The 16402-nt window shown below is 43.0% G+C and overlaps 1 protein-coding gene across 3 annotated transcripts in view; it reads left to right on the top strand.

The window, feature by feature from the left end:
* The first annotated feature begins 356 nt into the window (after positions 1-356).
* Positions 357-16402, top strand: part of PRDM5 (PR/SET domain 5) — an 86547-nt gene continuing 70501 nt past the window's right edge. For 2 of the 3 annotated variants that reach the window (XM_083460343.1, XM_083460341.1), the window contains exons 1-3: positions 406-680; positions 2699-2782; positions 11855-11977. In XM_083460343.1, the coding sequence (XP_083316469.1) occupies positions 588-680; positions 2699-2782; positions 11855-11977 (300 nt within the window). In that variant the 5' untranslated portion in view covers positions 406-587. Of the gene's footprint in view, positions 681-2698; positions 2783-11854; positions 11978-16402 lie in introns of all 3 variants that reach the window. The other variant, XM_083460342.1, reaches the window with a different exon arrangement.

Raw genomic sequence — 16402 nt, 5'->3', positions numbered from 1 at the left:
AATTCCTATGCCATATAGTTTTTGAGTTATGGGAGGGGGAAATGAAAATTAGGGAAATATGCTATACAGAATAGAATGATTTAAGTCGCGCCACTCAAATCGGGTCTGCTAGACCCAAATTTTCAGTGCATTTTTTTAAAGCCCTGGAGCCCACGCTCCGCAGCAGGAATGCAGGGCTCTCGTGCTGTCCCGAAAAGAGAAGCTGCCTGCTTTCTCCCTGCCCAAGATTCCCGGGATCCTTCGCTCGCCTCGCAGGAGTCGCGCGCTGTGCCTTTCCTCGTTCGCTCTCGGCAAAACTTTCAGCCAATCGGAGCGCCGCCTTTCTCGAGCCTCGGCAGAAGCGCCGGCCCAGCGGCGGAGACTTCGCGAGCGAGGAATCGGGGCGGGGGGAAGAAGCAGGCCCGGCCCGGGGGGGGGGGAGAGCAGGGGAGGAGATCGAGCAGCAAGGCTTCCCCGCCCGATCCCTTCTCTCTCCCTACACCCCACCTACCCAACCCGCTTCCCTTTGCAATGAAAGCCCCTCTGGATCCCTTTCCCCCGTTTAAGAGGCTACATTAGTAACTCCCCCCAGCCCATAATAGTACAAAATGCTGGGCATGTACGTGCCGGACAGGTTTGCCCTGAAGTCATCTAACATTCAAGACGGGATGGGGCTCTTTACGGCCCGGAGAGTAAAAAAGGTGGGTGATCCTTGCTGTTGCACCATTAAGGTGAGGGATCGGCAGGACGGGTGGGGGGAGAGAGATCCGCCAGGCTTTTCCTGCAAGCTCTTCCTCCCTTCTTTAACCTTCCACCCTCCCCAGAGAGCTTGCCACGTATTTCTCTCTCTCTCTCTCTCTCTCTCTCTCTCTCTTTCTCTCTCTCAAATCCCCAGGCTTCAAAGTTCCCCATTTAATCCCAACCCCCTCTTCCTCTTGTGACACTCTTTAGTTCACTTCCGTCTGGCAACTTGGGGAAATTATTACATAAATGGCCTCAAAACTTTTGCTTTTTAATCTATCTTTTTCGCAGCGCCTCCTGCGCCCATTGTTGTTCGACTGAGCTCTCCTCGGCGCAGTCAGAATCCCCATCAGTTCGACAACAGCCACATAAAAGAAGGAGCTGTGAGCTCAAATCCGATTCGCATCCAAAATAGATTTGCCTGGGGGCAGGGATTCAATTTGCATCTTGCAAATCCGTGACAGTCTTAGGTTTCAAAGTCTGAGCCTGTGTATTTCAGTCCTTCACCTCAATGGCAAAGGGAACGAGAATAAACAAAAGGTGCCTTTTGCAAGCCGCTCTCTTGAGCTAGTTTAGGTAGCCAAAGCTTGCCAAATTGTAGCAAACTGTTATTGTCCTTTCTTACTGTAATTGCTCCTCTGGTTCCTGGTTTATGCTTTCTGGGCTGTAGCTCCGTGATCCGTATAGATCACCTGCTTTGCGTGGACCCAGGTTCAGTTGCAGATATGTCCAGGTAGAGTCAGAAAGCTGCTGTCAGTCAGTGTGGAGAATACTAAACAAGATTGACCAATGGACTTAGTATAAGGCTACCTCCCTTGTTTCTATAAACAAACAAACTGCAGCTAAGCAGTTTAAAAGGTAAATGGACCCCTGACCATTAGGTCCAGTTGCGGATGACTCTGGGATTGCGACACTCATCTCTCTTTATTGGCCGAGGGAGCCGGCATACAGCTTCCGGCTCATGTGGCCAGCATGAGTAAGCCGCTTCTGGCAAACCAGAGCAGCACACGGAAACACCGTTTACCTTCCCACCGGAGTGGTACCTATTTATCTACTTGCACTTTGAGGTGCTTTCGAACTGCTAGGTTGGCAGGAGCAGGGACTAAGCAATGGGAGCTCACCCTGTCGCAGGGATTCGAACCGCTGACCTTCCGATCGGCAAGTCCTAGGCTCAGTGGTTTAACCCACAGCACCACCCGTGTCCCTTATTAGGGTGCTAATTTGTATCATTAAGCAGTTAAAAAATTACAGTTGTTAAAAGGACTTTGCATGATATTCAAGAAGTTTTACTCAGAGTAGGCTTAATGGACCAGACATAGTCATGTTCATTAATTTGAGTAAACCTTAGTTGGATACCACCCATTAGCCCTCTTCAGAGATTCAGGGTACCTGTCCCCCATATCTTGTTTTATTTTTTTCAAATAGGGTATGCAGTGGCGTAGCGTGGGGGGTGCAGGGGGGGGCGGGCGCACCGGGCGCATCATCTGGGGGTTAGGGTTAGGGGGCGCAAATCCACGGGTTAGGGGGCGCAAATCCACGGGTTAGGGGGCCAAATTACTTGCCTTGCCCCGGGTGCTGACAACCCACGCTACGCCACTGAGGGTATGGGAAGTTAACCTTTCTCGCCAGTTCTGATTTTCTGATTCGAAAAACATCTGGACATAGCAATTGTGCTGGAAGGCTTTTACCACTGGGGAATAAAGCAGCTTTTTTTGTGGGGTGCTAGGATTGATTTCCATTGGGGATGGGTGCTGGGGGAAGGGTATAAACCCCTTTCCCCACATCTTTGTTCAGACATGAATCCTCTAAACCTGAGCCCCATGTAAGTAATTTAAAGAAACAGTGGTGCTGTCACACATTTCTGTAATAATATGTAGCGGACCCCAATAAAGTTGTGAAACTAAACATAGCAATACATTTTCCTAGATCAGAAGAAAGAGTTTGATGGCTTGGCTTTGCTTGTGTTTCCACTCCTTAGGGCGAAAAATTTGGACCCTTTGCAGGAGAGAAGCGAATGCCTCAGGAGCTGGATGAGGACACAGACTGCAGACTGATGTGGGAGGTGAGGACTGCAGGAATGGCTTGGCTGCTGGGGCTCTAGGGACGCAATCGGTACATTGTTTTGCAAAAACAAAGAAGTCACACCCACATGATACATTTGAAGCACACAATCCCCCTGCCCCAAGAATCTTGGGAACTGTAGATTGATTGATTGATTGATTGATTGATTGATTGAGTTATACATACATACATACATACATACATACATACCCCGCCCATCTGGCTGGGTTTCCCCAGCCACTCTGGGCGGCTCCCAATCAAGTGTTAAAAACAGTACAGCGTTAAATATTAAAAACTTCCATGAACACCAGACATAAAACACCAGACATTAAAAACTTCCCTAAACTGGGCTGCCTTCAGATGTCTTCTAAAAGTCAGATAGTTGTTTATTTCCTTGACATCTGATGGGAGGGCGTTCCACAGGGCGGCGCCACTACCGAGAAGGCCCTCTGCCTGGTTCTCTGTAGCTTCACTTCTCGCAGTGAGGGAACCGGCAGAAGGCCCTCGGCGCCGGACCTCAGTGTCCAGGCTGAATGATGGGGATGGAGACGCTCCTTCAGGTATACTGGGCCAAGTCTCAGTACTTGGAAACGCACTGGGAGCCAAATGTAGGTACAATTCCTAGCATGCAGAATACAATTCCTAGCATGGGAATACAGTCCCCGTGATTCTATGAGGGAAGCGATGTGCTTTCAATGTACAGTGGTGCCCCGCAAGACGAATGCCTCGCAAGACGAAAAACTCGCTAGACGAAAGGGTTTTTCGGTTTTGCGTTGCTTCGCTAGACAAATTTCCCTATGGGCTTGCTTCGCAAGACGAAAACGTCTTGCGCTTTTTTTTTAAAGCCGCTTGAAGAGGCGCAGTTGCGACGGACCATGCTTCGTAAGATGAAAAACATCGCAAGACGAAAAGACTCGCGGAACGAATTCTTTTCGTCTTGCGAGGCACCACTGTACTGTGTGGATGTGACCCAGGGCTAGAATTGCTATTGTTTGTTAGTCTAACTAGATGTGATGGGATACAAAACTTTTTCTTCTTTGTATCATCTTTGTATCTCTTCCTTCTGCTCCCAATCACTTGCATTCAATGTATGAGGTCTCCACACCATGTGCCCTTCTGCCCCACCACCTATTGCCAGTGATGTGAGATGGGAGTTGGGCAACCCATAGGGTGCGGATGCTATACAATACACTGTGTTCAGCCAGGGTGGAAAGATGCAGAGCAGCAGTGGCAGCTACAAAGGCGGTACAAGGGTGCTACTACTTGTGACAAAACTAAGACTGACAAAATGTAGTTGAGAGAGAGAGAGAGACAGACAGACAGAGAGAGAAACCTAGGGAATTATAAACCTCTACAAAGGCATGAATGGTCACAACTCTTCCAATTTAAAACCAATCCAGACTACCTTTTCTTAGTTAGGGCCATATATTACGGGTCTATTCTTGAACGGATAGCATTTCTGCTGTTTTATCTAGTTTAAATGCCTGTATTTTTAAATAATGGTGGCATGGCTGCTTTTAAATTTTAAGCGTCCTCTTATAAGAAGTGATCCACTTTGGGTGTAGTTTTCCTTTAATAAATGTCATTTTCGCAGTGGTGCTTGTTTAAATATATTCATTACCAGGGGCACAAACTATAGGGGCATCTGGGTGCCTGAGTATCCACAAAAAATTGTTGTGGGTGCTGCACAATGCAACTTCCGAGGTCTCGTAAGCTCTCGAAGCCTGACTTCCATTGCCACTGTCAGGTTCCGAGGCTGGGGAGTGTTTGGGACATCATGACATCACACTGCAATGTGACGCCATGACGTCATGCTGCAACGTGACATCATGATGTCATGTGCACTGGGCACCGATAACCTGGGACCCAAGATGGTTCCCCTGTTCATTACAAAGAACGAAGATTCTTTTTGTCTAATTAAAGCGACCTAGAAGCACAATAATCTTCTAAATGCTGTAAATGGTTTAAAATTAATTTGTTTGAGAGTGTGACAGTGTTTCAGTGACACGTAGATGTTCTAACAGCAAGCCATAAAATCAGGTTTTATATGGTTCTTTTTCTTAACTTTCCCCCTCTTTGACCTATTTTTGGAACCTTGCACAGATTCCTGCATACCGCATTTTATGACTTCCTGAATGTTTGAACCCAAGCGGTTTACGTTTACAGACGCTGATCTGAATACAAGTGTTGTTGTGCATTATGAATCATGCTGTGAAGTGGCCTTGAGTTGCAAGCCTGTGGCTAGGGACACGTAAAGTAAAAAGCAGCTGTCCAGGTTTACATAGATAGCCATTCAAGAAATTAGGAAGGCAGCTTCAAGTTAGTGACTGTTTTGCTGGAGCTCATATACTGTCTATTCAGATACTGTGTGTATCTGAAGAAGTGTGCATGCACACGAAAGCTCATACCAAGAACTAACTTAGTTGGTCTTTAAGGTGCTACTGGAAGGAATTTTTTTATTTTGACTATGGCAGACCAACACGGCTACCTACCTGATACTGTCTATTATTAGTAGTAGCAGTATTAACCACATTGCTGTACCCTCAAAAGAGAGTTAAGATCATTCCAGTTTATGAGGAAATATTCTTCGTAGGTTACATAGAATCTGAAAGACCCCTAATATAGTTCCCACCCAACCTTTAGTGGGGTGGATTTTTTGGGCAGGGGGGTGGATCAATTGTAAGAAAGCTGCCCACATTCAGACAGATTATTTTTACTTTTGTTATTTAAAAAATCTGGAAAATATTTGTCACCAGGCCCCCTTCCTGTAAGTACCCTTCATGAAGAAATGAGAAAGCCCTATGTTTTGTAATTGTTAGTGGGTGATAACCAGACCTAGAGGACAAGGACGATCCATTGGGGTGGAGGATTGTGCCCCCACTGTGATTGGAGTTCAGCTGGAAAATAACTGACCAATTTAAATGCTAGGCCTCTCAGTCAAATCAAAAGATCATCCCACCTCTCCACTCCACCTCTTTCCAGCTGAATTCTGGGTGTTTACTCTATCAACTCGGGGATCTTCCAAACTTCCACTCTCCCTGCCACTTTCCCCTGGGAAATCCCGCTGTTTACTGCTGAATCTGAGCAAGTATCAATCAGGTTTTCTCCAGATGAACACTTGTTCCAATAAAATAAAATTATTATTATTATTATTATTATTATTATTATTATTATTATTATTATTATTATCAGCAGCAGCACACCCATCTGTCTGGGTTTCTCCAACCACTCTTGGTGGCTTACAGCATATATAAAAACATAGTAAAATATCAAACATTTTTTAAAAATGGGTTTTCCAGGGGGAAACAACAGGAGAAAGACAAAACTGCTCTGACACATGCCTAGAAAACAGGGGACAAGCAGAAGACTGCTCAGACCTGTGCTTTGGAGGCACCAGAAAAACAGGAGTGTGGCTGAGCCCTGTGTTTCATTTCTCAAAAAGCCAGTCTGTGTGGGGTGGCAGGATGGGGGGGGGGTCATATATCTCACACTACGGAAAAACTGAGGCAACTAAACTATTCCGAGGATTGGGCACTGCCTGATCTCCCTTGGCATTACCTGTTAATGGTGCAATGTGGTAACGTGAAAGACTCCTCAAATCACTATGATTTGCCTCACGATTTGGGCTACACACAGAGCTTACGCAAACCCCTACTATGCATGCCTAGCACTGTCAGGCATCAAAAGTACATACTCATTCATGTAAACAAATAAAATTCTGCTCATTGAAAAATAGGATATCAGGTAGAAGGCTAGGCTGGGATTTTTCTTCTTGACACTTTGGTAGGCAGGGAGAGTTGGATGTGCTGCAGCATTCCAGCATGCCTTTTCCCTCTTCATATTATGAAATGATACAGTGCTAGGAGGGCTGTATCAAGTGCTTTTTATAACCATTCAGTTCAGATCTTAGACTGAGCCCTTCTGAGCCTTTGTTGAGGCTGACTATAGCTCTTAGTATGCTTGGACCTTCAAAGCTCTGTTGATTTCATTAAGGCTTTGGGGATGCTCAGTGCATTTGGGATTGCGGCCCATATCCTGTGGATGTGTGGTCTTATATGACAGAGCTGTTGCTTGATCTCTGATGAGACTAGTATTCTTGGAGGGCGTCTTAAGGGAGCCCTGCTGGGTCGCTTGGTGTTTTGCTTTGTAAAAACAGTTCCTAAATGAAATATTTTGTGCTCATAGAGTGACAGTATTTGTAATCAAGTGACATCATTGCAGTGCCTGCAATGCTCTTGCAGCTGTCTGCTTTTGATGAAATTAGGCATCAATACACCCTCAGCTGATGGGCTTCTGAGGGTTGAAACAAATAACAGTATCCTCAATTCAATTGCCAAATTAAGAACCATGGCACGAAGAAATAGGGTATGCAAACATTTTATCTGTAAGCCACAGACCACTTGCTCTGAAGTTATCTCATTGAAGTTCCTTCACGAAAGACCACATGACTAATGCAAACCAACACTGGGCTTGGCAGAACATTTACTGGGCTTTACCTCTCTGGATAAGGCTCCTAAAATACCATTAAAAATATTTGCCATCACCTACAATATTCTGCGGAGGACTGAAGGTCCCTGAATAATAAACAGCAATTAATCTCTATATATTCCTTTCTATTGATAGTCTATGGATAAAGTATCCAAAGTGCTGGCCTGGTTCGCACCTAACGCTAAGCCATGTTTTATTAAACCATAGTTTGTTTGTTCATCTGAATCAACTTCATTGGGGTTTGTTTAATACCAACAAACCACAGTTTGAAGCCATGGTTTGTTGTTGGTTTATGAACCTTGATTTGTTTTAACTATGGCCTGATGTTACATGTAAACCCAGTACTCTTAACCATGGTGTGTTTGGCCATCACACTCCAGGTGCACATCAAGTTGCAAAGTTACAAGGTAAGAGCAGCTGGAAAGCAAGCCAATCTTTATAAAAACAAACTATAGTTTGTTTGTTCAATCGACTGGGGGAAAGTCTTCATCTTTTAAATTTTCTGCCAGAATTGGAAGCAAATTGTGGGCATGGTTGTCCCTTTTGAGGGAATGGCGTTGGCAAATTTCAAAAAGATAGATGCAACTTGCCCATGGAGGGGCTGCACTCCATTAGATAGAGTCTCTGAATGGCATTGCTCTAACCCAGCAGCTTCAAGATCAATGCGAGGCTAACATTTAGCTTCTAAGAGCATCCCATACCAGGTCTCATGTGTTCTGTTTCAAAATTAAATTAGAGGAGTCACGGAATATCCCCCCACCCTTGCTGTTTATATGGGAATGTAGTTTCTTGCCTTTCTTATTTAATCACAATCCACCAAATGGCCTCCAAAATTGCAAGCAATGTGTTTACTGAGTGCTGTAGCAGAAGCCATCTGTTTGTTATCATTGCTGTGCTGACATTTTTCCCTCACTGGCTGTAAAGTATTTGACTTCAGCTCACAGCCATGCTTATGTAGTGCAACAGAATACATCCCGCTGCTTAATCCTTTTGGCCAAACGCAACATGATTTCATTTCAAACTTGAGAGAGTCATTTAGCAAGTTGCCTGAGCCACGTATGCCAACATAAGCTTTCTACATTTTTTTTTGCCATTCACCAATAGCCTTCCCCAGAGTGCTGTTTGTTTGGTTTTTTGTGTGTGTTTTTTAACCAACTTGCATTATTGGCTTGCATCAAGGCCACCATTTCACACTGGTGGGTAGCATTCACTGAAGGTGTTTGAATCTACATTTCACTGCTGTATACAAACCAATGGCCCCCAGTTCCTGAAAGTTGTAATCTCTTGTCTCCCAGCTTGTGGTAAAGTGCGTTCAAAGGAGTTGTTAGTTCCCTAGTTATTGTCTTTTTCCAAATTAAACAATCTGTTGTACCTCACAGAGTTACAGTTTCCAGAGTGGTTTTCCAGAGTGGTTTCAGAATTGGTCCTCTTTCCAGGGAACTAACTCTGGGTCTCCTAATCACTATCAGTGAGTGCCCTTAACAAATTACAGTTTCCAGAATTCATTGTGGGGAAACCATGACTGTTTAAAGTGGTATAATGGTGCTTGAAATGTAAAGTGTGGATGTGACTTCTGTCTGTTTAATGGGAATCAACAGACAAAATAGCAAAACTCCCTTTAGCTAAGAATAGAAATAATGTTCACATCAACTCCAAATGGCTAGAAATCATGACTGATTTTGGTGTTTTTTCCCATCACTGTATAAGTGATTAAAGGCTTCAATCCTATACCCATTTACCTTGGAGTAAGCCCAATTGCACAAAACTCACATAGTTAAGTTTTCTAAATTCCACTGAGGTCAATATACTTTTAAACAATCTAACTGTGTACATGATTGCAGCCATAGTATTGTCCAAAAGGAAAGCTCCAATTTTCCTGAATGCATTACTTGTCTGCTTATTTTAATGTACAGTTTTGTGTACGGCAGTGGTCCATTCAGGCTTTCAACCCTTTCATGTTGAAAACACAGCATAAACTTGTGCTATTGTGGAAATGTCAGGCTGTTTGAAACACGATAGCTTTAATTTCATCCATATTCATGCAAGAATTAACACTGGCCTTGCTTGTCTGTCCCAAAGTCAAATACATATAAATATAACTTTTTGGAGCAGATTTTGTTTTTTCAGAGGCACATACAAATCCTGTTATCTTCAAAAACAACTTATATTCACATCTCTGTCTCTTTGGGGAACAAAATCTCTCCTTGGAAAAAGAGTAGTAAATTGGAGAGACTTTTATATTGTTTTGCAGAACCTCGGGAGCAGTTAAATAAAGAAAATAAGAACAGTGTTGAGAATACTCTCATGTGGTTTTTGCTAAGCTTTGTCATAATAAGGCTACCTGTGTCTGTCAGTGAGGAAGTAGGATGTCCCTTCCCGAGGGTAACTAAGACAAAAAACTTATATGCTGCAGTGGGTTTTGTGTCAGACTAGGACCTGAGAGACTCAGGTTAAAATCCTCATCCAGCAATGAAGCTTACTGGATGACCCTGGGACTGTCACACTCTTAGTTTGACAAACCTCTCAGGATTGTTGTGAGAATAATATTGTGGAAGAGGTAGATAACCATACATATTAGAAAACAAGACCACCAATGGCTACTAGTCATGATGGCTTACATGAACCAATGGTTTTTAATGTATTACTTCCAGAAGCTGTGGGTACCCAGGTGATGTAGAAAATGAAGCCACATATTACCAGGATGTTAAACTACTATATCACCTTAAGATTCAACCTGTTGCTTTATGGGGATGGAGAATGTGACCTCCATTGTGTTGCTAGCATGAGTAGACCAGACCACTCATGTTAGCAATTAAGTGCATAAGAATTTTGGGTGATAGGTTGAATCCTACCCTTGAAATCTGGAACCAGTGCTTTTCCTAACAGTTTCTCATTCCTTTTGTAAGAGATCCACCTAACCTTTTGAAAAGTGTGGTTTCAACAGAATAATATTTTCTCCCCAGAATTTTCCTGTTTCTGTCCGAAGTGAGTACACAATGCTAAAGAAGTATATTATAATATCACTCAGGAACAATGGTCAGTTACAGTCCCTTTTGGCACAACGGTGAACAGTTTGCTAGTTTGTTCTGTTATTTTCCAGGTCCAAGGTCTTAGAGGCTCAAGTTAAAAGATGGAAAAGGAAAATATATATGAAGTATTGAATAGACTGCTTTGGTTAATATTATTAAAGCACGACCTTCCCTCTTCAGAGACCCTGGAAGAGGGTCCATTACTGTTTCAAAATATGAAAACATTTTCTTATAGGAATTGGGAAAATGCTGCAACCACATGTGATGAGGAGCAGTACAAATGTGGGTTTTGAAAGGCAAATGAGGAAGAATGGCTGGAGTTGAAAGTGCTAAGGAGAGCACAGATGTGTTTACCTTTTCCCAACCTATAGCTGTATCTGGGCAGATTGCCAGGGGCTTTAGCATATCTTAAATAATTTTGTCCAGAACATTTCTCTGGGTAGCCCATTGCAATTATTATCTCCAGTGCATCCATTATTTTTTGAAGGCCTTTTAATAACATTTTTTAAAAAATCTTTGAATATTGTTGATAATAATTTTTAGTATTTTCTCTGCTGTTTGACAGTGGTTGGTTGGATCTTTTCAATGCAGTTGTAGCTCTTCTGTTGTGTAAAATGAGATGTGCCTGGCCTTGTTTTACTGTTTTGTTCAGGTTTTGATATTGGTATGAATTTGTATTATTCTTCTACTTCAGAGTTCTTATTTAGCTTATTGTCACATAGCTTTTATTATGAGGTGACAAATATAAATAAATAAATAAGCAGTGAGAGTCACTAGTTTATATATTTTTATTGGACTCGGCAGCTCAGCTAAAGAAGACCTTTATTAAAGTAGACCAGAGATGGGGAACCAGAGGCCCTCTAGATGTTATGGGAAGCCAGCTCCCATCAGTTGCAACCAGCATAATGCCAGCCCAGAAGAGTTCATTCCATAATACTGTACTGGTACTAAAACAGCCCACCTCCACCTCACTAGAAACTGACAATAATCAGACTTGTGCCTATGGGAGTTTTAGTCTGACACCAGGGGGTGGTCAGGTTTCCCTATGCCTGCTGTAGACCAAGATAAAATGGGAGCAGGTATGGGTTTGGAAGTGGGATTTGGAAACTATCTAGTTTTGTTCTTTTGACAAAACCAGAAGTGTGGGAAGCAAGCCCTTCCAAAGGTAAATTATAGCACAGGTTTTCACCTGTGTTTTTTTCCTCGTGTGGTACTTGAATTCTATAGTTAACCTTTTGTCCTGTCTGAATTAGTGAAGGTTGTTGGTTATCCAGTGGGGCTATTTGACATAGGATGGAGCTTATTAATGAATATGAGCCCTGAGAAAAGAAGGCTGTCAATTTGAAGAGAGTTAGCAAAAGAGAAGGGCCAGTTGGTGATGGAGGTACATGGGCCAAGGATGTGAGACATGGTAAATTCCTGGGAAAGTGACAGATTTGCTTCTTCTGCCAGGCAGAGTAAGATAGGCTAGGAGGGTGAACCCTGGTGATTTACAGTAGAATATTTTAATTGTTCCGCAAAGTTTTAGTTTTGCTTAACGGTACTTGCCATTGCAGGTGCGTGGGAACAAAGGTGAGGTGCTTTATGTGCTGGATGCCAGCAGTCCAAGACATTCCAACTGGCTCCGCTTTGTACATGAAGCACCATCCCAGGAACAGAAGAACCTGGCTGCTATCCAGGTAAATTTGGTAACTGCTTATTATCCTTAATCTCCGTAAAGGATTGCTCATTTGTTTATTTATTCGCCTGTGCCAGCCTGGAAACACTGTATGAAAAATTTCAAAATTCACAGGGAGATACCTGTGCACTTTCTTTATTGTCAGTCAACAAACCATTGAAACATTTTGTAGCACTTGACAATCACACTTGGTAAAATTTATAAACATGTACATGAATACAGCTGAAAAACATAGACTTAAAATTTTACTAGACAATATTGATAGATATATTTATTGGGAACAACTAAAACGTTCCCAAAATAGTGAGTGTGATTTGTGTTCTCGAGAACTCTTCTCTAGGCAGGATTTTAAACAAAATCTGAGGAGTGGGGTGAGAAGGAGAGAAAACGCTGGTCAGGGTGTTGGAGGCCAAAAGACTGGTTTGTATCCGTGTTAAAACTGAGTTCAAGAGGTGGTAGACAGAGTTAATTTGGTTAGTCTCTGCTGTATGCAAAACAGATGCTAAATTGCACCAAAGGACTGCTGGGATAAAGAAACAATAGTGGCAATTCCTCCATTTTTTGAAAGTGCGTAATTTCTCAGTCAGCTGCTCAGAAGCTTTCTGCCAAAGACAAGTGAAAGCGATAGGTAGCAATTAAGTCCACGTCCCAATAAAATCCATTCTTCCATGAATTTGTCCCCTTCACAATTACCCCAAATTAGTAGTTCGTCTTTAGTTAATTTTTATCCCAACTAATAAAGGTAAAGGTAAAAGACCTTTAAGTTCAGTCACGAACGACTCTGGGGTTGTGATGCTCATCTCACTTTACAGGCTGAGGGAGCCAACGTTTGTCTGCAGACAGTTTTTCTGGGTCATGTGGCTAGCATGACTAAACCACTTCTGGCAAAACCAGAGCAGCACATGGAAACACCATTTACCTTCCCGCCGGAGTGGTACCTATTTATCTACTTGCATTTTGATGTGCTTTCAAACTGCTAGGTTGACAGGAGCTGGGACCGCGCAATGGGCGCTCACCCCGTCGCGGGGATTCGAACCGCCGACCTTCTGATCGGCAAGCCCTAGGCTCAGTGGTTTAGACCACAGAGCCACCCATGTCCAACTAATATTCCCTCCCAGAATATTCCCAGAATAGCTTGGGTTGTATCTAATACTGCTGTTCCACTTGTGCAACAGAACTACTTTGCTCATACATTTGCTTTAGATTTGACTTGATTCTGCCTTTAGATTGAAGTCTATGAAATTAGAGTAAAAGCTAGGCAAGAATAATTTTACAAATATCCCAAAATCATGTCTTATAGATATAAGCAGTGCTTTTTTCTGGGGGTATGCAGGGCTACGCACACCCCTAAACATTTTGTGGATCTTTGTACTTTTGTCCATTTACTGTATTTATTCTTGCCGATTTCAACTATAAATTGGTGGTTTTCTTGAGTCAAAATGAGAGTACCTCTAATCATTTTTTAAAGAAAAAAAAGCACTGGATATAAGAAATTAAAAATAGTGGCTAATCATACATCCACATTCAAGCAGATTAGCTTTGTATGCTGTGCCCGAGCTATGGAAATTCTAAAGAACTGTAGAAACTATTTAGAATCTGAAGACAGTTGTGTGAGTGTGCTTTGTTAAGTGGATAAGAATGCTAAGAGTTGTAAGGAGTGTCAACTATTCCCTGCCCTGCCTCAGATGCATGATATACTTTTTGACGCCTCCCCCAGTGGAAGGAAATGGTTAATCAAAGTTTTTGGAATACTGCCAGATTGAATGAGGACTTGTAAGGCCATGTATGACATATAGCTATGAAGTCATTGGCCTTTTGTTGGAAGTTGTAATCAGTGTGACAGCAACAATAAACCTTCAGTCTTTTCTCCTGTCATTCAACTGATCAATGAACATATAAAATTCACAATGCCTCTCAAAGCTAAATGTGTTTTCTGCTTGCTTTCCTGTACCTTAATCCCATTTTGAGTAACCTGGTTGAATAAAAAGGCCTGCATTTGCTCCTGTGTTTGCCAATTACATTTTTATACTTTTTTTTAACAATGGTGTCTGCTGGTGACTACTGTATGGCGAAGGCCCCTTAGCTGTTAATGTCAAAACTCTTTATAAACAGGATCACAGCCAATGCTTTCTATTCAAGCACTCTGTTCATTAGCCACCAGACATTCTGGTGGTCTGGACAAGCTCAGCAAACTGGAATAATGAAATGGCAAAGGTTAATGGGAAAAGAGGTATTTACTGTGATGCAGTAGAGTGGTTTAAAGTCATACTTAACAAATGTAATAATGGAAGATTAGTATTTGAGAATCAGTCAACACTGTAATAAATATGGCACAACTGGTCTGCCTCTCAGCCTAAAAGGCAGGCGGGAATTTGGAAGAGGAGGTAAGCCACAAAGAAATCCAAGACAAATGCATCTTATTATAAGACAAACCAAAGCCCTGTCTGGTCCAGGATTCTGTTCTCACATTGGCCAAACACATGACTATGGCAAGCCCATAAGTGGGACATGAGCATAATAGTCCTCTTCTGCTTATGATCTTGCTTGTGATTTTATATATTAACCTACTGCAATAGTTACTCATCATAAGGCAGGTTTGAGGTTTTCTGTTCATTTCTTGTGCTGCCCATAAGCAATTATATTAACAAAAGGTAATGCCCAAATACATAGTGTTTGATTTTTAAAGAAAGCAGGGCCACCTTCTTGTTTTAGGGTACCCATGACAGACTGCACTCCCTATATCAGTGGTCACCATCATTCAAATATACAGACCACATCAAAGAAGACTAAAACAAACAAGCACAGGTTCCAAAAACAAAGTTTAGCAAACTCCAAAAATGATAAAACCACCCATCTAAATCTAAAAAGCAAAACAATTTCATCGGCTGTAAAATTTGAATTGCCATAAACCTTCAGTGGGCACCTAAACATCATTGTGCCAGATATCTGTCTGATTTTGAGTGGCGAGTCCGAGAACTGCAGCTACAGGAGTAAAAGCCCAATTTATAGTACAGGCTAAGCACACCCATCTTCTGGACAGAGATACAGTAGGAGAGATGGTCCCATAGATACCCTGGTTCCAAGTTGTTTGTTGACATGGCAGTCCTGGCAGCAGTAGTGTTGGACACATTGCTCTGAGCCACCATTTAGATTTCTAATAATGTAGGGTCATTATGGGAAATTAAAATGGTAGCTGAGAGCATGTATTTGAGCACAAACCTTCAGCAGTAGTCTTAGAATCTTGGTATGGGGTGAACGAAGGCTAAAACCGACACCCGGGGCGGGGCAAACCACCGGCTGTGCATGCGTTGTGCCACTACGTACGACACATGCATGGTGTCACTACGTAGGGCGCATGTGTGGCGTCACTACGTACAGTGCATGTGTGTGACACCGCACATGTGTTATACATAGTGGTTTGTTGCTGGCGCTGCCCCAGTGCCGTACGGACGGTGGCGTGACCTTCTGCTCATGGCTGCAGCGGCAGCAGAAGGATACATTGCCATCCGTATGGCGCTCGGGCGGTGCCAGCGGCAAACCGCTATGTACAGCGCAGGTGCGGCGTTGCTACGAACAGCGCGTGCATGTGACACAGCACATGTGTTGTACATAGCGGTTTGCTGCTGGCACTGCTCGAACGCTGTATGGACAGTGGCGGGATCCTCTGCTCGCAGCTGCAGCCACGAATGCGGCTGCGGCAGGGCGAGAACCCCACAGGGTGCCTTCTTGTCACCCCTCCAGACATGGCACTCAGGGTGAACCACCCCCCGCCCCCCCTTGCGACAACACTGTCTTTGTAATCTTGGTAATCTTAGAAATGACTCTCTCTCAAACTTTTATCAACTCATGTCCCCCTTCTGGATTTTTGCTGCCTTCTGCCTTTCCCTTCATGCCCTGCTTCTAACAGCAGAGGTATGGATTTCATACAAAATTTGTAACTGAAGCAGTGCTTGGTTTTATAAATGAAGTCATAGTCTTAGGAGCCTTGGTTTGGTCTGAGTGTGGTTTGGTGTTACCATACACTCTACCCTGCTTCCTTAACCATGGTTTGCTTGAGCTCCCAACAGCAAATGCTCAACAAACTGGAAAAGTTTTGACTCAAGAGCAGCTGGAAAACAAGTCCAGAAACTAGCCATGGTTTGTTCGATTGTCTATGGGACAATTTGTGGTTAACTAATGATTTGTTAAAACAAATCATGACTTCGCCTTTGTGTATCAGGGCCTTTGTGTGCCTGGACATATGTTTCCTTGAAACAAGAAAAGTAAGAGCCAAATCTTTTTACATTAGGAGGGAGGGGGGAATGTCTTATAACTTGATTTATTTTAAGTTTTTATTGTGGTAAATTAAAATTCCCTGGAACATGCAACAGTGCTATAAGAGGAAAAAGTAACTCTTTGATGAAGGCAAGATATCCTGATAGCTATC

Source organism: Podarcis liolepis (genome assembly GCF_965112155.1).
Source record: "Podarcis liolepis genome assembly, chromosome: 9".
Taxonomy (NCBI): Eukaryota; Metazoa; Chordata; class Lepidosauria; order Squamata; family Lacertidae; genus Podarcis; species Podarcis liolepis.
This window is presented reverse-complemented; position numbering and strand designations above follow the sequence as displayed.